This window comes from Miniopterus natalensis, chromosome 7 (assembly GCF_054644295.1).
Source record: "Miniopterus natalensis isolate mMinNat1 chromosome 7, mMinNat1.hap1, whole genome shotgun sequence".
NCBI classification, from domain to species: Eukaryota; Metazoa; Chordata; class Mammalia; order Chiroptera; family Miniopteridae; genus Miniopterus; species Miniopterus natalensis.
The window spans coordinates 57,296,624-57,320,667 of NC_142087.1; the positions used below are offsets into that span (position 1 = coordinate 57,296,624).

At 34.9% G+C, this 24,044-nt stretch overlaps 1 protein-coding gene across 3 annotated transcripts in view; it reads left to right on the forward strand.

The window, feature by feature from the left end:
- PIK3C3 (phosphatidylinositol 3-kinase catalytic subunit type 3) overlaps positions 1–24,044 on the forward strand; it is a 110,281-nt gene that overhangs the window by 41,071 nt on the left and 45,166 nt on the right. For all 3 annotated transcript variants that reach the window (XM_016225034.2, XM_016225035.2, XM_016225036.2), the window contains exons 8-13: positions 591–695; positions 1,364–1,456; positions 8,150–8,335; positions 13,996–14,150; positions 15,711–15,801; positions 21,401–21,468. In XM_016225034.2, the coding sequence (XP_016080520.1) occupies positions 591–695; positions 1,364–1,456; positions 8,150–8,335; positions 13,996–14,150; positions 15,711–15,801; positions 21,401–21,468 (698 nt within the window). The remainder of the gene's footprint in view (positions 1–590; positions 696–1,363; positions 1,457–8,149; positions 8,336–13,995; positions 14,151–15,710; positions 15,802–21,400; positions 21,469–24,044) is intronic.

Genomic DNA, 24,044 nt, shown 5'->3' on the forward strand with positions numbered 1-24,044 from the left:
AAAATTAGGAAAAAGATATGAACAAACAATTCACACATGGAAAAATAAGTAAAATTAAAAGTCTTGTAAGCAAAGACAGCATGTTTAAAACATGATTTTGACCATAGGTGAAATAGTCAGCACCAAATATATATACTTGATTATCATGGTCATTGTCTCTGCCCTCAAGTTACTATTGGAAGTTAAACTGCTAATACAATAGTACTACAATGTATCGCAAGGTATTAGTAGGTCATAGGAAGAGGGAATGGTTTCATCTGGGTTGTCAGGGAAGATTTTAGAGAGAAGGTAGTATTTGAGTGGAGAAGAGGGTATATAAACCTTGAGTTTCTGGAGAATGAGGGGTAGATATTTTAAGAAGCTGGAATGGCACCATGTATATTAGGGCACTAGTGAAGCATAAAGCACCCTTAGGTTCCTTTTCTCAAAACAATGATATATTTTTAAAACATGTAAGACTAAAGTTGTAACCAAAATAAAATATTAAGTATTATAAAATTATCTTAACTATTTTCTATTTCTAACTGGCTATTGACATTTCCTTTTAGTGAAGTTTACATTGTTGATTAATATTTTAAAATAATTAATAGGAGAACTTGGTTGAGAGCAAACACCATAAGCTTGCCCGGAGTTTAAGAAGTGGACCTTCTGACCATGATCTCAAACCTAATGCTGCCACAAGAGACCAACTAAACGTAAGAATTTATAAAATATTAATATAAAAATAATTAAATGGATATTTTGGTTACAGTTGATGTGATACTGCTTCACTTAAATGTGATCCATGTGTGTGTTTGTTTTTCCCCCAGGTTGATGAACACAAAGTAATTTCAAAAATTTCATATTTCTGTAGTTTTATTATATTTGGGGGCTTTCAGTAAATAGATTTGTCCTGGAAACAGAGCTACAAATAGCATATACTTTCATGATATAGCACACTTATAAACTGGCCCTGTGGCCCTAAGATGCATTGCCTAAGAGAGTCCTTGGTGTGCACACATGCATTGTTGTGTATGTCACTTGACAAGAGAAACATTTATTGTTTGGATTTTTCCTGTTGAGGGGGGAGGCTTTAGTTATTTTGATTTGTTTTGTTTTTGGTTGAATTAAATTAGTTCTGTAGTTATTTACTTCATAGAGTATGTATGACCTTTTCATCTTTTTCTCCCATTTATACCCTAATAATATCCTTTTTGGACTGTTAAGAACAGTAAATTTAAGTCTTACTCAGCTGCATGTACAGTCTCCTTGCTTCCATAGTACTATAATAGAAACATTTAAGTAAATGAAAAATTTTAAATGAAATGGAAATACATAGAAAGAATATATTTGACAAAAGTAGTTCTTATTTTCTTTGTTGTAGATTATTGTGAGTTATCCACCAACCAAGCAACTCACATATGAGGAACAAGATCTTGTTTGGAAGTTTAGATATTATCTTACTAACCAAGAAAAAGTAAGTTTCTTTAATGTTATATATAAAATGTTTTTGCAAAATTTGTTGCTGATGAACAAGATGAGGCAAAACTGCCATGGAAATATAGTTCTTGTCAAATTTTTTAAAAAGTTACAGAACAACATACATGATAACCCATTTTTTTTAAATTACGGAGGTATACACACAAAGACATGTATCCGTTTGTTGTTTTGTAGACAGCGACTAAGTGGGTTAGGTCAGATTTAGTTTCTGGCGCTACAACTTCTTATTGCTGGGAAAGGTGAGGCAGATTTCTCTGGAAGCTTGGTTTCCTCTTTCAATGATGAAACGCTCCTTCACAGGTGAGGTAACAGGTGAATGACCTGGCAGAGTGACCAGTGAGTAGTTGGTGCAGAGAAAATGTTGATTTGCTTCTCCTCACCTCTTTGAGCCTGGGTTGGATAGCAAAATATTTACATCATTAAAGGAACTATAGAATTCTGGAGGAAGTATGGCTAGAGAGAGTATGAGAAGCATAATTTGAAATGTGTAAATTGAGTTGGTAGAGTGACAGCCAGTGTGGAGTGCAGGATAGAGGCTAGGTCAGAACTAGACATTTTGTTTCCGTAATGAAGCCATGGAGTAGATAAAGTCCCTGGAGAGACGAATTATGATGAGGTAGTCAGCACTTCACTTGAGTCTGGGACTTGTTTTTGACTCTTAGTATTACCACTAAGAAACTTCTACTGCAGGCAGATTACTTCACCTAAGCTTTAATTTCCTCGTATATATGAGTTGATTACATGAGAGTGGATTAAAGTTTCTTCCAGTTCCTAAAATAGCCTATGAATTCTTAGAACATTGGTTCAAGGATTTTTAAAATATGACAATAGCCAGTATCTATTACACAGCTTTTTATGCCAGGGATCTTTTTTATCCCACAACCACCCCACAATTTAGGTTTTATTGCTACTGTTTTACAGATGAGGAAACTTGAATCTTAGATTAAGGAACCTGTGCAGAATCACAAAGATTTTCAATGCTGCTCCTTGATATGCTCACATTTATGAGTTAGAAGGTCACCAATGAAGACAAAATAGAGGGTTATAAATAAAATATCTGTAGCATCATGCACATGCCTCAGCAGAAATTATGAAATGTGTTGGCAAAACAGAGAAGCATAAGGAAAATTAATATCTTTCAGACTGAATAAATGTTTTGCAATCTCATAAGATGGCCTTTAGATGCTTTAACTTGTTTTTCTGAAACAGTTGTATTTTTTTAATTCCAAAAGTAAAGATAAAAATCCAGTTGCAGCTCATCTTAACTCTTCGAATCTATATCTTTTATTGAGGCCTTTGGAAATTCTTTGTAGTTGCATCATCTTTCTTATCTTGTGTCCATAATGAGAATGAGGGAAGAATTTAAAATTCTCTCTACCTTTGAGTGTTACTCTCTTCACCACCACAAAAAAGGAAATATTCATCAGTAGGATCACAGGTTTGTGATTTTGTGTTTTATAAAAAATAGAGTTAGGATATGATACTCTGTTAAATGAAGAAGAATGTCGGTCACAGAAATTGTATTTTGAATGTAGCACAGTCTTGTCTAAAATACACAGCAAGATACTGAATTAAACTGTTAGAATGTATAGGCTCAGGAAGCGTAGAATAGATTTACAGAGCAGAGCTGCCTCAGATAGAAAGGCTTGCAAGAAAAATTGTTTGTTTAAAAAGTCACTTCCCACTGAAATTCAATTACTTCTAGATATGTGCAAAAGAAATAAAATGCTCAAGTGATATAAAGTGTGTGACAAGTTTCATTTAACGTGTTGATTTCAAGTTTTCGAAGAGTGGGTGATGAAACTTCAGTTCTCAGGACATATTATAGGATTCTTATGATCACTAGGGTCGAGTGGACGGTATTTTTTAATTTTCAGGAAGCACTTTTCAGTATATTGGCCTTGAAGTGACCAGAGAACTTAGTCACACAGCCACATTTGTATCTTTGTAATAATTTAAAATGAGTTTTGTAGAAAACAAATAAATCCTGTACCCTTGTCCCTTAATTTATTTATAGGAAGAATGTCGATTTCCTCGGAACAGTGCATTAGGTTATTTGGCATTTGGGCCCTGGAGAGACAGCAGTGCTCAGAAAACAAATTGGTGGAAATTGGTTCTTACAAAGTTATACTTATTTATTTTTTAACTAAATTTGATCTTTCTACCTATTTTTTTCTACATGACTGTGTCAGGGTTTGCCGTCATACGCAGTCTTCCAGTGAAAACCCTTTAGCCTAGACTTGTTGTTGCACCTAGAAAGTTCACAGAAATAACTTTATCCAACAAAATCAGTTAAGTGTATGAAGTATTTTAAAATTTGTGGTCCATAGTATTTAAGAAGTGACTCATTTTTATAGAACCCAAAATGTGAATATTGTAACTTTTCAAAACTAGCTTTTACCATGGTAAACAGCCTTTCTTTTTATGAAAATGTTAGTTAAAAAAAAAAATCTGTTATGTTTACTTAATATCATTCCATTATGTTTTTAGGAAAATGCAGTAGGAAGAGTCATATATAGTGAAGGTAATAGTGATACACTGAATGTTTTGAAGAGGCTGCTTCTGAAGTAGCTACTGAGACAGTGACATTAGTAATGTCAGAACACAAACAGTTATATTTTTGCATCCTTACAAGAAGTTGGTGGCAAACCATGGTGGAAATGAATTCAGTTCAGCAAGCCTTTGTCAGCAACTCTTGGCCTAGTATTATTGGAAACTATGGGCTTAAGATACCATTTCTCTTCCTTCATATAAACTAAAACTGTTTTATGGAAAGGATATTTATATACAATCAAAATGGAGACATATAGGATAGTAATTGATTGAGAGTTACTCTCTTAGTAAACATTTAGGTAATTACTCTAATAGAAATGGGAAGTAGAGCAAGGTCAGTGTGCTATGATATGAAGGAGGTTTCACAGAGCAAAGACTGGTCTTACAATTTGAGAAAGCTTTTGTGGTATTTTTTATTTGATGACCATTTTTCATGGGGAAGAAAAGCACGAGTAAGACAAAATGTTAGGTTTAGAGACAGAAAATCTCTGAGCCATTCATGAGTGGTTATGAAATAGAAAACGAGCCTTTTGACGAGCCTTGAAGTCTGTGCTTGGCAGTTGGATTTCACTGGCAATAGGAAACCACCAAAGCAACAGAATGTGTCTTAACAAGTGTTGTTTTAAGGAAGACTAACCAGGGTAGATGGGAGCAGAGCTGAGAATGGAAAAAGAGACATAATTAGAAGATTAATATACTGATTTTTAAAAAATATATATCTTTATTGATTTCAGAGGGAGGAAGGGAGAGGGAGAGAGATAGAAACATCTGCACGTCTCTGACTAGGGATCGAGCCTACAGCCCTGGCATGTGCCCTGACTGATCCTAGTCCTGTGCTCAGCCGCTGAGCCCCGCCCCCGCCCCGCCCCGCCCGCCCCGCCAGGCTAATGCACTGATTTTGAGAGCTAGGTTGGCGGGCCAGGGAAGGAGAGGAGAATGTGCAGAATGGCTTGGGGACAGCTCCCAGGACTTAGGCCTGAGTGCTTGAAGTAAGGAAATTTGGCAAGTGGAAGGAGCAGGGCGAGGAGATACTTTCATTTTTGAATGTTTTAAATTGAAATTATTAGAAAAACAACCGATACTGCCATGGAATAAGGAATGTACATTTGGTCTTTGGTTCCCGACATAGTGTATAAAACCTAGGAATTTCCTTAGTGGTAGGGATGAGAGAAAGTGTCTTTTGTTGTTTATAGTAAGTTCCTTTCAACCACATCTGAGTTTATGCTAATGAGGTGGCTCTTGGAGGATGGGGCTGTTTGCCAGAGGAACCAACCTTGTGATTAGAGGCTTGGAATGTTCAGCCCGACCCCCTGATCTCTGGGGGAGGGGCTAGGGATTGAGTTAATCACCAGTGGCCAGTGACTTAATAAATCATCCCTATGTAATGGAACCTTCATAAAAACCTGTAAAGACGGGGTTCATAGAGCTTCTGGGTTGTGACAGGAGAGCAGAATCTCAAACTGTACAGGGACAGAGCTCTTGTGCTTGGGGTTCTTCCAGACCTTGCCCAATGTACCTCTTCATCTGGTTATCCATTTGTATCCTTTTAATATACCAGCACTAATAAGTAGAGTATTTCTCTGAGTCCTGTGAGCCATTATAGCAAATTATCGAACTGAAGAAGGTGTTGTGAGAACCCCTGATTTGTAGCCAAGTCAGACAGAAGTCTGGGCAACCTTGGGAGCCAAAATTGTCATATGAAATGGGAAGTGATCTTGTGAGAGTGGCCCCTTAACCCTTGGAATCTGCACTGATTCCAGGTGTTAATGGCAGAATTGAATTAAATTGTAGGACACCCAGTTGGTTTCCTCAGAGAAGTAGGGAATTGGGTGGTGTAGAAAACTCATATGTTTGGTGTCAGGAGTGTCTTGAATAGAGTAATGGGTTTTCCTATAGGAACAAAGTAGAAATTTCCATTAACTGAGTTGGTAGAAGTTAAAATTAGAAATATATATGATAAATACAGTGTTTTCAGCTCTAAAGTGATTGTGCTTATGATTGTAAGAATAGGAGGTACTAGTGAGGTGATTCTAACTAAAATCAAAGGGAAGTTAACAAAAATATTTATTGCTATTAATATAAAATGTAATAAGTGTGGTAATGTTAACATTTACCATTGGACTCGACATCAGAAATAGAATAACAATAATATTGGATAATAAAATAATTAACATTTTTTAGGTATTTATTATTTACAAAGTACCATCCTAAGCATTTATATTCAATAAGTTATTTAATTTTCACTGTAACCTAATAAAATAGGTCACTTGAAAATTAAATAATATGCTCCAAATAACTCAACTAATAATTGATGGAGCTGGGAGTTAGGATTTGACCCTAACATACTCGCTCTAAAGCTCGTATGTGCACTCTAGTTATCTGTGGAAGCTCTAGGGATAATATCATATTTGAGTACTCTACGTAAATCAATAAAGTATCTTTAAAGGATTTAAGATGAATTGTCATCATCATTATTCTGTCTTCAGATTCTTATACTTTCTGTCTTTATCAGTCCTCTTCTCCTTGTATCCTTCATTCTACTACCTCCTTGTTTACGTTTGTAACATTTAACGTTATAAAATTGTGGGAATATTTGTATAGTGCCTTACGTTTCTTGGCAGTAGTGTATGCTATAAATCTTACTAATAAGTCTATAAATCTGAGAATCTGGGAGTTAGATTGTTTCAGTTATTGAACTGAGTATATTGGCATGCTGCAAGATTTGCTTATAATAAGCACATTGCCACATACTTCTATTCAGGCTGCCGATGTACAATGAAATGGAAAACCTTTTGCTGTCGTTATTTAGAAAGTATTGCTTTGTTTCCACATTCAACCTAGAAATACATTTTAGATGTGAAAAATAATTGCATGGCTTGTTACTATTGCATTTTGTGTTCTTATTTGGAGATGAAACACTATATTAGCGGTGTACAGGAAGTGCAGAAGAAACAGATACCTATCATTGGGGAATGCAGACTCCAGTTGTAGAGATAAGAATGCCCTCAAGCCCAGCCAGTGTGGCTCAGCGGTTGAGCATAGACCTAGGAGCCAGGAGATCTCGGTTCGATTCCTGGTCAGGGCACATGCCCTACTTTCGGGCTCAGTCTCCAGCCAGAGGCCTGCAAGAGGCAGCCGATCAATGACTCTCTAATCATTGATGTTTCTATCTCTTTCCCCCTCCCTTCTTCTCTCTCTGAAATCAATAAAAATATATTAAAAAAAACACACAATGTATTTGGCAGTTAGAAAAGAGCATCATTTAAATGAAGGTAATAATATTGAGGCAACTACTAAAGGAAGAACTGAAAGTTGCTGAAAACATCCTGGAAAAGTTGAATTTTTGACGGGTATGCACTTTTCTTTAAAGAGCATTTATTATGTATGCAACCATGAGTGACATGCTCCAAAGTAATTTTCTTACCTGACAGTCTGGTGAAAACATCGGTATGCAACCTACTTAAAGAAGTGAGGTTCCAGAAAGATGCTAGCTGAATCATAGGATGTTTGCTACTGTTGCTGTGTTTATCTGTTTTTATACTTGTTTCTGGAGAGTTTTTGTTTGGTTTTCTCTTCTGTGAAGAAAGATATAACAATCAGTGTATTTGAGTCCTCGTGAATATGAATATCTTGGAAACCCAGTAACTCTGGAGAAGTGTTCAAGACTGGGGTTAGTGGTGAGGAATCTTCCCTCATTTGGCTTCAGACTTTCATTCATTGGCTACTTTATTTTATGTCACATGTAGATGTTGTGAAATGAAGGTCATCTCAGAGCCATCTGAGTTCATGAGACATGCCTCAACTATGTCTTGAGGCCTACAGTATTTTAAAGAAAACAAAAGCATAGTGAAGACAAGCCAAAGAAAATTTAAAAATTCAGAGTGGTCTGAAAGTAGTTTTACCTGTAAAGTTACAAGCAACATGCTTTTTTATTTTTCTGCCCTGCATTGTTTTTCTAGGATTGAATGTACAACTTTGTTTAGTGTTTACACAAGGAGTCTGTCATTGACTCTGCACTTCCATCAGGGCGAAGTGGACTCTGCCTAGTCACCATTGACCTTCCCTACCCCAGTTAATAGGCTGCTGTTTCTAACTTAAAAATCTTTTCTCATTTTAGGCTTTGACAAAATTCTTGAAATGTGTTAATTGGGATCTACCTCAGGAGGCCAGACAGGCATTGGAACTGCTGGGCAAATGGAAGCCAATGGACGTGGAGGATTCCCTGGAGCTCCTGTCCTCCCATTACACCAACCCGACGGTGCGGCGCTATGCTGTCGCCCGGCTGCGACAGGCAGATGATGAGGTACATCATTATCCATGGCTCCTGGGCGCACTGTCAGGAGAGCCTGATGCAGACTCTGAGTGTGCGTGCGTGTGTGTAAGGGAGGGGACGGGATGGAGACTTTTAGAAGGGAAGAGGATGTACTAGGTGTGTTTTCAGAAGTAAAATTAAAATACTCCTCCAGGGACTCCTGTGAAATGAAAATTTACTTCCTGATCTGCTTCGTGATAGGACAATCTCTCCCAGGACGCTCACCTGGCAGCAGAGCTTGCATCGCTCTGTCTGGAAAGAGGAATTCTAATGAAAAATGGTTTAATGCAGTACCGGCTAGGGAATCATTCAGATCCCCTCTATTAGTCAGTATACAACAAGCCACATTTAATTGTAGCCTTGCAAAGCCCATGGGGCCTTTAAAACGTGGAGATGCACGGTCATCTTATTCTCCTTCAGACTCCTTTATACTTTCCGTTGCTGGCAATTATGTGGATGTGTAGATTTTCTGAAGGTGGTTTTGAATCCTCTGGAAAGCAAAGACTGCGAACTTTATACTGGCTGTGTTTATACCTCAGGCCACTAGGGAAGGAGGAGCACTCTGTGTTGACACAAAGTATTGCTGGATTTTGAATTTTAGTAATTTCTAATGAGGTAGACTAATCCAGCAGTGTTTTTTTTACTAATGAATTTTGGTGGAGTGAATGTGCTCTCAGATATGAGCTAATAGTCTTATGTTACCCTGCAGTGCTTATGGGATATGGGATAATTCTTCTCAAGCCTCGATATGTATATAGGAATGCTGATCCCATAGAACAATTATTGCCAAAGACCTTTATTAAAATAGTTAAATCCTTTTGGATTCATAGTGGTATCTGAATTTCAAGAAGCAAAACAAAGCAGTTATTAAAGTCAATATTTGCATGTGTATTTAATTACAGTAAAATTTAGTAAATAGTATAGCGAGTAGCTCACATATAATTTACCCATCTTTAACAGTTGCCAGCTCATAGCCAATCTTATTTCATCTGTAACATCTCTTACTCTCTCCTCTCCATTCCCCTACCCTCCACTAGATTACTTTGAGGAAAATCTCAGATATTGTTTAATTTTGTCAGAATAGGATGTTATTTACTCTCCTGTCAAAGAGCAGTTCTGACCATTATGATTCAGCATATTCTCATCTCCTTCCTAATTGTCTTTACTGTATCACAAGTAAAAATTTTATTACAATATTTATTTGAAATATCAAAATATTTATTTTGGAATTTATTAGAAATTTCACTCAAGTCATTAATTCTCTATGTTTAAGAGTTTAAATAAAGGCCTCTGTGGTGTAGTCAACACAGTCCCTCAATGTGGGCTCAGAGTTTAAATAGAAAAATTGTAAATCATTATTTGGATTGTCTGGCTTTAGTTCCCTCAAGCTTAGAGGCTAAGTATTTGTGTCTGGAGTTACCAGGGTACATGTAGATACTGAGCTATTTCTAGACCATTTTATAATTTTTGTTACGAGGTAGAGAATGATAGAAACATTACATGCATTCTGTACTGCAAAATATGGTTCAATTATTAATTGTTAATTTTTTTGAGATTTTAAAGATATGTGTAAAGAGTATGGTGGTTAAGTTAGCTCATGTTTTTCCTTTCTCCGAACTTAGTTGAGTCATTAATTCTGTTACTACTGACTTGTTAGATGTATATTAAGATTTGAATTTTATTTTTTCTCTAACTCTTTATGCCTATGTTATATGTCTTTGGGAACACTGTATACTGTATTATTGTCACCTCAGTTTCCTGTCCAAAAAAAGTGATAATTGTTGCTCATGTCACTTGATAGTTATGAAGAAAACATTATGTGGGGCAAAGTTTTGAAAACTGTACTCATGTACATGTGCAGAAAGAGCTCACATTTATATTATGTAAATTTCATACTAAAACCATGCATGTTGTTTCTTCATTCCTAATTAGTGTAAAATGTCCCCATTTTGCTGAATCTGTGGAGTACAGTATTTATGGTTTTTTAAACTTAAAATGTCTTTTGGTATTTCAGAAGATAATAGAATCAGATAAGCACATCAAAAGATACATCAAAGGTCATTTTGTCTAAATAGCTACATCTTGGACAATTGGAACATTTGAAAGAAAAAATACTGTTTTTTATGTTTGGACAGTTAGTCTGATGTCTTGAATGTGTCACAGTCTCTCTAGTAGCCATGTCTTTGTCTGTGTTTCTTCGTTGTCTCATATGCCTTTCCCCTGTTCATCCTTCAAGTTAGAGCACAGATACCATCATCTCTGGGAAAGCTCTTGTAACCATCCCCGGAAGCAAGCAGCATTTTTGTTTGTTTCTTTTTTGTTCCCACAGTTTGGTTTATTTCTTTATTGTAATATTAACCTTTTCCCCCCAATTTACTTTGCTCTTTAATTGTGAAAGAAATAATATAGAACCCCCCTCCTCCAAACATTTCTTATCCCCAGAGGGGTAGCTACTCATATATCTTTTCATATATTCTCTATGCATATTGCAAGCATATGTATCCATGTACAGTGTTTATACCTCTTTTTACAAAATAATATAAATATGAATATGCTGTAAATATATTGATAAAAACTTGCCTTATTGACCAAACAGCAGTCTTGGAGATTTTCTCACTATCAACACATATTTGGTGTTTGTAAAGTCTGGAAACAGGCTAATGAATATCTAGAAAAATGATGTCAAAGACATCTTTAATTTGTAAAAAAATTACTATATTTCTAGACTTTATGGATACCTATAGACCTTCCTTTATACTTTCTATGCATTTACTCTTCCTAAGAATTTTAGAATAATACTGTCATTTTCTTGAAATTCCACCAAAATCTTAAGTACAATTACATTAAAATTTTATATTAAGGGAAAATTGACAGCTTTTCGATACTAAATCTGCCCTCCTGAAGATATTTCTTGTTCAAACTTTGATTTTGTAGAAATTTTATGCATTTTTAAAAAATTACATGTATTCCGTGACAATTATTGTTAAGAACTACTTTATACCTTTTATGTCTTATTTTGTTAGTTAAATGGAAATTGTTTTTGTTTTAATATTTATGTTTTACCTTGTCAGTTTAGTGATTGTTCTTATTAGTTCTAATAGGTGTTCGGTGGGTTTTTGTTTTTTGTATGTATAGCATCATGCTATCTGAAAAACATCAGTATGTAGTATATATATGAAATCTGTGCTTATAGATAACCTATTATACTAGTTGTACATTTGTAAAATAAATCTTACTCGCTCTTTTAATACCTTTCAGATTTGATTAGGAAAATTTTAAAGATTTATTTCTTACTGCTTTGTCACTCTGGAGGAGAGATTCCGCATTAGAATTTGAGGAGGACATGGTATTTGAGATAGGAATTGAAGGAAGAGTAGAATTTTCACAGTTGGACGTGAGTTTACATTCCAAGTGGAGAGAGCAGTATGAGCAAAGGCAAGGTGATTGAAAAGTACAGGAAAATAGGAAGCATTCACTTAAACAGGTGTGTGGGATAGATGTAGCTTACATCTTCGAGGCAGCATCGGAACCCATGTCTCTAGCTGTTAATGCCTGTGTGAAGAGTTACTCTTAATTCAGCAAGAAATGAGAAGACAGTGAGTGATTTTGACATGGGACTTGGCATTTGCACTCTGAAGCATTAGAATTAACTTGTTCTTGAGAAAGATGGTGATCACTATCTAGATAATATTTCATAGCCTTTGGGAAATTTTTCCTGAATTGTCTGAGATGGATACTTGATTTTTTTCTTTTGCTTTACTCTTATGCTTATGTCCTTCATGCTTGGAGGAATTTTATATTTTTTAAGATATGACTATATAATGAGCAAACAGACTTTGTACTTACTATTGAAGTTAATTAATTTCCATACAAATGAAGGAAAGTGTAGTTTGAATATAGAATACCAGATGACCAACAAATCAGATGGCGATGAGTGACTAAAAAGAGGAAAGTTATCTTCTGAATTTCTCCTTCCTGGGGAATTTAAATACAATGCTGCTTTTTAAAAAATGTTATGTGATAAGTCTTTTTCTGTAATTAGGAAAATACAACAGGTGATAACATTCAGCAGTGTTTCCAAAGCATGCCTTAGAAATGAAGGCTAGCAGTGAAACTGAATTACTTATACCTCCCAAGAAGGCTGTCATTAAAGTATGTCATTTATATTTATATAAATATTTCTGATATTTAATTCACTTTTTTTCGTTACAAAAGCATGGAAATATACCTATGAGTATTAGATGCTATAAATCTCAAATAAGATAATAGAAAATCATATGTTTATTGCTCCAGTTAAAAACAGATTTTAGAAACAACAGTCTACATAGGGGTGCTTTGATAGTCACTGACATTGATTGATATGTTCAAATAAGAATAAGCCAGTTAACCTTTCTTTTGATTTTTTTCTGAAAAAATCATTTAGTGGTGAAATCATGTGTATTACTCTGTCAGTATTTGGGTAATGATAAAAATGTTGACTATGTCAATGTTAGAAAAAAATTATGGAAAAAATATATTGTATTAAGTAAGGGAAAATAGGTTGTTGGAAAGTGGTCTCTGTCCTCACAGAGTTTATAATATAATGGAAAAGGCAAAGAGTAAAGCAAGTAATTACAAATGCTATAGTTTATGTTACAAATAGGGGAAAAATGGTACACCATGAAATTTTTACAGGGTATTTAACCTGGTTTGTGGGCTAAAAGAAGAGACTGAAATTGAATTGGTAGTTGCAGGGCCTCCAAATTATTTAATTTTAAGTTCCAGGGGGCTAATTAGGTGAGTGACAGTTGCAACAGGAATATACTAGATGTTTTTAAAAGCATTGGAAAAGGCTAAGAACTACATTTGTAAAATAAGACAGGAAATATTTCTGTCCTAAACATTAAACGTAAAGTGTCTTTTTATGCTAAAGGAACATTCAGAAAAGTAAAAGCTACTTTATTGACACCTTTTAGTTCTAATTATCCCATTGATTGTCAATAGAAGTTTGGTAAATTTAGGCTTTGGAATTTGTTTTTTCAAATCAATATTGGTAGTTGTCAGGAAAGTAAGTATTTCACTTAACCATGAGTGTTAAAGTACCTGTTTTGTAGGATTTTTATTTAAGAAGTAATCCAAGTTCTTTAAAACCTGAGCTTTCAGGAAAAATGAAAGAAACAGAATTTTAAAAATCCTAACTGGAAAAGGTTGTGAAACAGAAATTCTTGGGACACTTGAAAATTTGGAGTTTCTTATGTAATCTTAGACATAAAATGCTGTTATCTAATTTATTGCTGAAAAAAGGATCCTGCCTTAATTTTTTAGTTCTACATGAACCATATCAATCCTTTTTTTGTTTTGTTTTTGTTTTTTACCTTGCTTTTTGGATGCTACTTTAAACAAAGGCATTTACTGGCTACTTACTCTGTGCCAGGCACTGTTCTGTGACTTTCTTCTACTAATTGATTTAATCCTCATGTGATTATGTTCATTTCTGGATGCGGACCCAGTGACACCTCAAGGTTAGGCATCCTAGTGATCTGCAAAGGTAACACAGCTGATAAGAGGTAGATAAAGTGAATTGTTAACTGGATGTTTAGGAATAAATTATGTCTATAACCATATTGCATTTGTTTTTCTAATATTATCTTATTTCTTTGTTTGTTTTTCAGGATTTATTGATGTATCTATTACAGCTGGTCCAAGCTCTCAAATATGAAAATTTTGATGATATAAAGAATGGAATAGAATCTACCAAGAAGGATAGCCAGGGTTCAGTGTCAGAGAGTGTGTCAAGTTCTGGAATAAATTCTGCAGAAATAGATAGGTATGGATGTCCCAGGAGGAGCTATTTTCAAATCTGATACTTTCCCTCCTTTTCACACTGTCTTCTTTCCATTTTCTGTACATGTACCAAACCCTAGTGGATACTAAGTTTGAAGTTTTACCAATGGCTATGACATGTGCACTCAAAAAAACACAAACATTACAGTGCAGTGTTTGTAGGAGTCAAAGTACGTAAGTTAAAATCTTGACTCTGCCACTTACTAGTTGTGTGCACATGTATAAGTTACATATTCTCTCTCTGGTCCCAGTTTCTCATTTTAAAAATGGGGATATAGCAATAGTAACTGATCTTTAGTGGTTGTTGAAAGATTGACTAAGTTAATACACATAAAGCATTTAGGAAAGTGTCTGACACATAGTGCTAAATAAGTGCTAGGTACTATTAACTAGTCATGCAAAAATGAAATGAAGGACGGGATGTCAGTGGAATCAAACTTTTTTTCTAAAATTGTGTTTTTGGTAGTTACACTAAAGAAATTGCATGCTATTTGAATTAAAAGCAACTGGTAACAATAATAACAATTAAGAACTCTCACCTATGTAGCAGACACTGTGAGGTAGTCTACATACATTGGCTTGTTGCAGTAATTCACTGAAGTAGGTATTCATATCCTGAATTTAGACTTACCTAGAAGTGAAGTAAATTATGCAAAGCATATAACTTGCAAAAGGTAGAGTTGACTCCAGAGTCCCTGTTCTTTCTACTTCGCCATTGTGCTTTCCATAAAATCTTAAAATTTGAGATGAATAGGAACCTTTGGTGAGAACTTTGAGGCCTACTGATATCAAGTTGTTTTGTGAAAGGTCATGAGATTTATTTGTGACAGAATGAGGTCTGGAAATCATTACCTGAATCAGTCTGATTACTTCAATTATGACACGGGCTCAAGATTATATTTCTGAATTTTTTATGGTTATGTTAATGCTGTTTTTATCTTCTCTGTTTCATTTGGAGAAGAACTGAGAAACAGGAAAAAACATTTTTTCTTCCCTAGGCTACTTTATATTTTTCTATTTTTAAGAGAAGAGACCCTTACATTTTCGGCCACTGTACATTGGAGGCCTTCAGTCTCTAGTCATGCATGTTTACCTTCCTCCTTGCTTATGCCACATGGAATGTTTTTCTAGGAGTCTGCTTAAGATTTTATAACAGGATATAAACTGTAACCCAATACTTCCCCAAACCATGGTCTGCTGGTCACTAATTTGTGTATTTTAGGTAGGGGTGGTCTTGTGACTGAATATGTTTGAGAAATGCTGAAATGCTCATTTAAAGTAAAATGGGCTTTTTTAAAAAAATACTCCAGTACTTAGCAATATGCAAACTTGCACATATATCTCCAAGAGGCTATTACCCATATTTCTTGATAATGGGGCCTCTTTTCCAGAGTGTACGGTGACTCTAGTGTTGCACAGAACACACTTTAGGAACTGACATATTATCCAGACACAGTTGAGGTGAACTATACTTAAAAAAGTGTATCTTCTGTTCCAGACTGAATATTTTACATATCAGTGATATCTCCTATTTTTTTTTCAGCTCTCAAATTATAACCAGCCCTCTTCCTCCAGTGTCTTCCCCTCCTCCTGCATCTAAAACAAAAGAAGGTTCAGATGGTGAAAATCTAGAGGTGAGTACAGAGCTTTTCAGGTTTCCTATAGGAGAGATCATACCAGATAAACATTTAATAGTGGTTTTTATTTTTCATTACTTTTACGTATTTATTTTTAAATCCTCACCTGAAGATATGTTTTTCACTGATGTGTGAGAGACAGACAGACAGACATTGATGGGTCGCCTTACATTCACCCCCCCCGACCGGGGATTGAACTGCAACCTGGGTATGTGCCCTGACTGGGAATCAAACCACAACCCTTTGGTGCACAGGATGACACTCTAGCCACTGAGCCACACCATCCAGGGCCTACAGTGGTTTTAAAACATTGATTTGATAAGTAAACCAAATATTAAAACTTTATTAAATAAGTTATTTTATGATGCATGTTTATGACTTTTCCTCTCAGCAAAAAGCACCAGATAATCTTCAGTTTGAGGCTTTTTATTGGTGCTTTGGGCATATAAATGGGTTCATATGCAATGTGAAAATAACCTGGCTTTGGTATTTTATTAAAGAAACAGTATTTATTGTTAACATATTTATGCACATTACTGTAATTGTTGGTGTTTGTGATTACATTGTAGAAATGTATGACTTTGATACTAAGGCTGATGTACTGTGAAGCTGTTTTTAACTCATAGGAAAATTAAATCCCTTTAGATAAGTAGATTTTTGAGGTAAAATAGGCCTATTTGGTGCTGCCCTGAAAAGTACATTTGGAAGTGCATTTGCAGAAGCACTAGTATGTATTGTTGAATTTCTCCCTAAGACTTCTAATTTGAGAAGAATCTTTCACACCCCTGATGTTTAAAACAAATATTACATGTTTTGATATTAGTAAGTTCAGTTGATTTTAATGTGTATATATATATTACTTTTAGTTTAAACTTAATGATTTTTTAATGTGTATATATATATATTACTTTTACTTTAAACTTAGGAGTTAATGTTGATGATTGAATGACTCTCTTGTTTTTACTATTAAATGTTAACCAAAGTTTGGATGTCTGCTTATCTTTTGATATAATACAAAATATTGAAACAGGAATTTTATACTACAAGATCATAGAATCCTTAGGGGAGCCCTTTAAAGAACCATTCAGTTCCAGTTTAGTTACTCTGCCCTTTCAAAGCTAAGGTACTAATGAATTGATTAATTCACCCATTCGCACAGATTTTTTTGAGCTCTTGTTATGTACAGAAACTTTCTAGGTGCTGGAGATGATGCAGTCAACATCTTGTCTTCACGGAGCTTACATTCTCGTGTTTGGGCTGATATTTGTATATAGTAGAAGAGATAGTATTTATTTTCTGTGGAGGAATATAAATCAGAGAAGGATAATAGGGAGTGTTGGGGTGGGGTTAGTCAGTTGCAGTTTTGAAAAGATTGCCCAGTGAAGGTCTCCCAGGGAAAGTACAGTAACATCTTTATGAAGATGAAGCAGGTGAGGGAGCAGCCATGTGGTGATCTGGGATTGGCATTTCACACAGAGGGAACATGGAGTATAGAGGCCCCAAGACCAGAGCTTAAGTATGTTTGAGAACAGCAGAGACCAGTGTGCCTGACTCTGGGGAGTGAGCAAGGGGGAGGAGCATGGTGGACGAATGAGTCCGACAAAGCAGGAGATAGTCATGCAGGCCCCTGTAGACCATGGCATCAGGTATCTTTTACTTGGAAGTTACGGAAACAGTCCAGGAGAGATTTACTGGTAGCTTCAACCAGTGTGGTTTACATTGAAGATTGTGTGAAGCGATTAGATTCTGAAAGTTATGTTCAGAATATAGCTTTACATACTGCCTAGCACTCAAAAATTTTAGCCTAAAAATAAAAATAGTTTTTATATATTTTTGATATTTGTTTTTTGACTGTTGTCATTCACTGATTAAGCTTGTTTACCTTTTGTCAGCTGAATAGTTCCTTGAAGGTTGTAGGTAGTCCAAGCTATCCCAGAAATCATTGGGAATTATTTTGGGTACGGTTTCCCTCCCCATCCCTGCCCCAAGTAGAGTAATAATACTGCACCAACTATCATCCCCTTTGAGATATCCCTAGGCAATTAGTGTTTAGGGATGTCAAAGTGATCTCCAACCAAGCTGGATTCCCTCCCTTATCTCTACAGATACCAACATTCTTGTCTCCTCCTTGACACCTGAGGAGTGTCTTCTTTGCTTACCCTTTTCTTGCCCTGTTTCTCTTGGTTGGAGTTTTGGGAAACCACCCTTCACGTTTGGCCAAGTGTTAGAAAACAGAAATCATTTAAGCTCATTGTCCAAATATGATTATTTTTTATAAATTCCATGGATTCTTGAAAAGGTATATTCCCCAATTTTGGGGTACATCATTGTTTATATATCACTAGTGTAAACATATTCATTGTGTTGTTGAAATCTTCTCTGCCCTTCCTGATGTACTTTTATGCTTAATTTCTTAAAGAATTAGGGTAAAATTCACTCTTGTATAATGGTGAAATTATCAAATTCTCCTATTTCTGTTGGCTTTTGTTTTAAATATTTTGAGGTTATTTTATCATGTGCATTCAAGTAAATTGAATCTTTTATCACTGTTTAGTAACTCCTGTTATATTTTTTTGTCTTAAAGTCTGGTTTGTTTGATATTAATAGAGCTTTGTTTGTAGTGATTAGTATTATTTACTGCTATTCTTTTTAGCTCTTTCCTTTAAATATTTTGTAGCCTTATACTTTAGGTTTATCTCTTGTGAAAATATCACTATAGCTAGGTTTTGTTTTTTAATCCAGCTTAACAGTCTTGTCTTTTAACTAGAATTTTTACCCCATTTGTTTTTATTGTGATTAGAGTTATATTAGGATTATTTTACTATCTTAAGTGGTACTTTCTATTTTTCATATATCTTTTTATTTTTCCCTTGCCTGTGTTTGCCTGGATCTCCTCCTTATTTTCCATCTCTAGCCCTAGCTTAGAGGTTATATTGTCTGTTTCAGTTATTTTACTGGCTATCATAGATATTTAAAAATCTATCCTTTAAGTCTGGCATAATCAGTATTACCCTTATCCAAAACAGTACTTTCTCTGTGTGTAATTTTCATCCAGTGATTTAGTTCTATTTTATTTAATCCCCTAAATTAGATAATATTATTATATACAATCAATGCCTGTTTAGAGGCACTTACCTGTATACTTAGTAAAATATCTCTTCAATACGAGGTCATATTTTTGCCTAAAGAACAATCTTTTATTTTAAATTTTAAAAATATTGTTCATCCAAATTGAGTTTAAAATTTTACAGTATGTGTTTCCTGTTTCACAAATGATTTTAAATGTAAGACTTCCTTATTTGTGCTCTGTAAATAATTTTTAATGAAAAAAACATTGTCAAACAAGGTTTTTCTATTTAAGTTACATATACTACATAAAAGTATAGTATCCTCATATAGTCAAAGGAAAAATTTAGGTCTAGGTTCTACCTGTTAAACTCATAGATTCAACATTACATTATGGCTTTCTAATTGAGGGCTTTTAAGTGTTGCACATTTAAACTGTAGTTTTAGCTCTAAAATTAGAGATAAGATTCTTGCCGCCTCTGAAAGTATCTGCTTTGTGGTAAACTTCTAGCTTACTTTCTAAAGTACCCCTATTGCATTAAAACTTCTAATTCATTGATTTCTACTCTTTTCTTTGTTCATCAGCCCCTTCTAACTTTTGCTTTCCTCTGAATATACCTGTTATCCCATACCTTATTATCTTAATCATTCTTTTATTAGTACCTTCAGTTCCCCTGGCACAATCTTCACTCTTGATAGGCCTAATTAATTGCCTGATTTCTCTATGCCTGAATACTGCTAAGAAAAGAACATAGCCTCGTATGTTGGTATTACTATGAATTCATGATCACAATGGTCAGGTGGGCACTCAACACTGTCTGCCATTTTACATTTCTCTAGTTGGGTTGCTGACCCTGCCCTACAGTGACTCCCTCTCACCTTTTCTACTCTGTTTTTTATGCCTGTCTCCCAATATCCAGATGACAATTCTGCCTCATTTTTAATGGGAACATAGAAACCACTAGGTAACAATGGTCGCAATTTCTCATCACCAGATTTATAGACATGAGTCACTTTCCATCCTTTCCTTGTGTTTTCTTACACAGCAGAAACATAGCTTCCTTCAAGGACACCTCCCTTCTTTTCTTGGTAGGAATGTTCAAATATGTGCATATCTCCCATCTTAAAAATTCAGATATGAAAAAACAAAACAAAACTTCTTCCTTGACACCATATCCCTTGAAACCCACCTTATTGTTTTACTTCTCTTCATGATCAAGTTTCCCAAAGGAGTTGTTTGTACCTGCTGACTCTCCTTCCTTTCTTTTCCATCTTTCAAGTCTTTAACATGTCATTCTGGCCTTTGCTTCCCATCACTATATTAAAACTTACCTTGCAGCAGTAGTAAATAACTTTGTTTGTGGTTGTGCAGTTTTTATGTCTTCTCAGCAGTATTCAGCAACGTAAATGACTCCCTCAAAAAACTAACTCTTCTCATGGTTTAGATGGTACCTTACATCCTTGTTTCCTCTTCACCTCTTTTGCTCTTCTGTTTCCTTTGTCGGCATTTTTTCTCCACTGCTTGACATCTTAGTGTTCCTCAGGGTCCTCTTCTATTCTCCATTTATACTCTTTCCCTAGGCTGTACTGGATGACTCAATTTTTATATTCCTAGTGCATTTCTCTCACCTGAGTTTTAGATTCATATCTCCAAAGGATCAACCTACTTGATCTCCCTTACGTATCTGACAGTCATTTCAAACTTACTATTTCAAAATACAACTCTCCTTCCCTACTCTCTAGCGCATTCCTCACCTACAATTTTCACCTGTGATATAACAAATTAGTCCATTTGCTAAACTGTTCATTTGTAGGTCACTGTCAATTCCGTTCGTTCCTTTCTACTTCCTCTTTATCAGCTATTCCTATTAATTATACTTACAAAGTATTTTTTAAAAATCTGTATTTCTGTCTCCACCTTCATTATTCACTCTTCTAGACTTCTGATCACAGGTCTGTACCTCTCAGAACAGCAGTTGACGTCATTTTCATAAAATGTAAATCAGAATATCTCACTCCCCTGCTTAAGATCTTTTGCTGAGTATCCTTCGCTTTGAAAGTAAAATTTATGCTGAATTCTGTGACCTTATAGCTCTTGCATAACCTGACCTTTGCCTACCTTTTCAGCCTCCTTTACTTTAGTGTTCACTCTATTTTAGCCACATTGGACCTTTTTAATATTTGAACAGTCAAGTTCAGGGCCTTTGTAAACATTTTCATTTTGGTCTTGCTTAAATATCACATCCTCATTGCCTTTCCTGACTTCCCAATCTAAACTAGTTCTACTACTGTTTTTTTAATGTCTTTCTCCTACACTAAATGTTACGCTTCCAGCAGGACAAGGAACTCTGAACCATGGCATCTTTACCTCTCACATAATATTGCCTGGGTTAGATGGACGCATGAAATCTGATCTGTGAACATAAGATGTATGGATGAAAACAGATGGGCAAATGTAGATTCTTATTTCCTCCTTGTTAATAGTAGATCATAATGTAATATATATATACATTTCTTTTAATTCTTTCAGCAAGATCTCTGTACCTTCTTGATATCAAGAGCCTGCAAAAACTCAACACTGGCTAATTATTTATACTGGTATGTGAAAATAATTTTCTGTTCATTTTCTTGTCACTTTTTAAGACTATTTTTCCCCCATACCATAAACCTTAAGTCAGTTTAAATAAGGTATGGCCAACCATCAAAAATCTAAGTGTGATATTTATATATAACTGTATTCCTTTACAACCGCGCTCATGGAAATGCTTGTTAGCACCACTATTTCTCTACCTTTCACTAACTTTCCAGTATCTAAAATCAGATTGGGTAAGGTAATGGGTTGTTTTTTCCAGTTTGATGTCTGTTTGCCTTTTATGGTATCTAAGTCGTTTAAGTATGATACTTCAGAATCCCTTAGGAGTGTGTATTTTCACATTATTTACCAAAACATTGGAAGCATACAGAAATTCAAAGTGGGAATTTGAAGTTGCTTATTTTATAGATGAGTAAACTGAGGCAGAGGCATGATATAATTGAACTTGATAGAACCTGAACTAGAGTTAGGTATTTATCTAGCACTTAGCCATTTACAGAGTATTTTCAGTGACCTTTTTACATTTTTCCCTTGAAGTTAAATAGGGCAAGTATAAATACCTCTATTTTCTAGGTCTCTTGAGTTGAAGGAAAGGAAGAAACTAAGGCAGAGGGAGGCTAATTGTCTTTTTGAGGCATAATTCATATGAAGCATGTTTCCCTTTATCTGCTACAGAATTCTAAAGTGTAAAGGACAAGAAGCTTAAGCCACAATGAGGAATATTTTGGTTCAGTAAAAAATAGCACTAGGATTAAACACTAGACAAAGGAGCCTTACCCAGTTTTACAGAGTAAACAAAGGGAAGAGTCAGCTGAATAAGCCCTACCTGAAGCCTCTGAACATTGAGAGAACATTTAAAACTTCTTGACATACTTGATATATTTTAACACTAGAAATGATTTCTAATATAATTTTGCTGCACAATTTACTGTGCTTAAACCGTACAAATTAATAGGTATCCATTCTGAAAGCTCATTATTTGTGAAGAATAATGAGGCATTTTGCTTTCCTTGACAAAATCAAACAAAATATTGTCTTTTGTTTTACGTCGTTGTCCCACTCTCTGGCTGTAATGTTATTGTGGACACTGCCCCTGTAAGCCAATAAATAGGTAACTGAATGAAGGGCTCTCTACAAACACAGGTGCTCATTATTTACCTAAACAGTAAATAACTGTTTAGTTTCAGCCTTTACGGTTCTCTTTACAAAGAATAAAACCTCTATCAGTTATCTTAACTAAATCTGTCATTTTTACCCCTGTTGGACCGTGTGATTTTTTTTTTTTCCTGTTGGCTTTAGTAGCGGGAAAAAAAATAGTTCCTTGCTTTTACTTTAGTAGTTTAACATAATATTCATAAAACTACATTTCCCTCACAGTAAATTTCAGTATGTCCTTGAAAATATACCCACAGAAGTTTTTTGCTAGTTGTTAATCACCATTTTTACTTTGAAAAGTTTACTTAGAAATTCTCTTATTACCAAATAGCTACTATTTCCTTTTAATGTTACCTCTTACTTTCTAATGTTCTCCATATTCCAGTCTGAATTCTTAAGTGCATGTCTCTTCACTGGTGTTACAGAAAAATATTTTCTCATGAAAATCTAAGGAAATATTTAAAAGGAAATAAAGACAAAATGTGGGGCATGTTGTTGAGTTTTTGAGTAAGTACTTATAAGCTTCCTAGGTATTTTAAAATTAAGGTTTTATATATTTTTATATTACCTACTAAGAATTTCTTTATAGATTTTTTATTTTCTTGCCATATTGATTGCAAGTTTTTTCTGGCTCATAATTTATAGTCTAGAGTAGTTACTAGTATAAGAGCTGTGTGCATATACTGATTTGTAGTGTTTTAAAATTATGTATTCTTTAGATTTCCTGTAGACCAGATTTCATTGTAGCACCTGAAATTAGTTGTGATAGAACCTGATTTTTAATAATCATTTCCCCCCTTTATTATTTTGTTTTTTTAAATTTATTTTTATTGTTGAACATATGTCCCCAATCCCCCCCCCCCCCCCCCCCCCGACCCCAGGCTCCTGAATCTTTGATCTCTTGTTTCAAGTAGGAAGAGTTTTCAAGCCATTCTGAAAGCTGCTGAACAGTAGGAAAACTATTAGATGAGCAGTTTCTAACAGGGCTACAGTTTCTGTTGAGAAACAGCTCATTGTTTTCCTCCTAGATAATAAACAAAGTGCAACCCCAGCTCCCAGTCTTACAAACATTCCATCAAACTTTGATTTGATTCGTGTTTTCCCACTATATCTCTGACTCATCGAAACAATGGTATGTGCTCTATTTATTCTCTGAGGAGCAATTCTTTTTCCCATATTTACAGTCTGCATATTACATATTCAGAAACACTCGGGGGAAAAGTTATTGATATGGACTTGTGACTTTGGTAGATACTGCTTTTGTGACTGTAGGAGAGAACGTGGGAAATGATTTCAAATAGTTGGTTTAAAATGATCATATTCTTTTTTAACATGGACAGAATAGTATAAAGATATTAATCAAATGTAACAATTTAAATGCCTCTCATTGTAAGCTTACTCTATTACAACAAATGTATTAAAATAT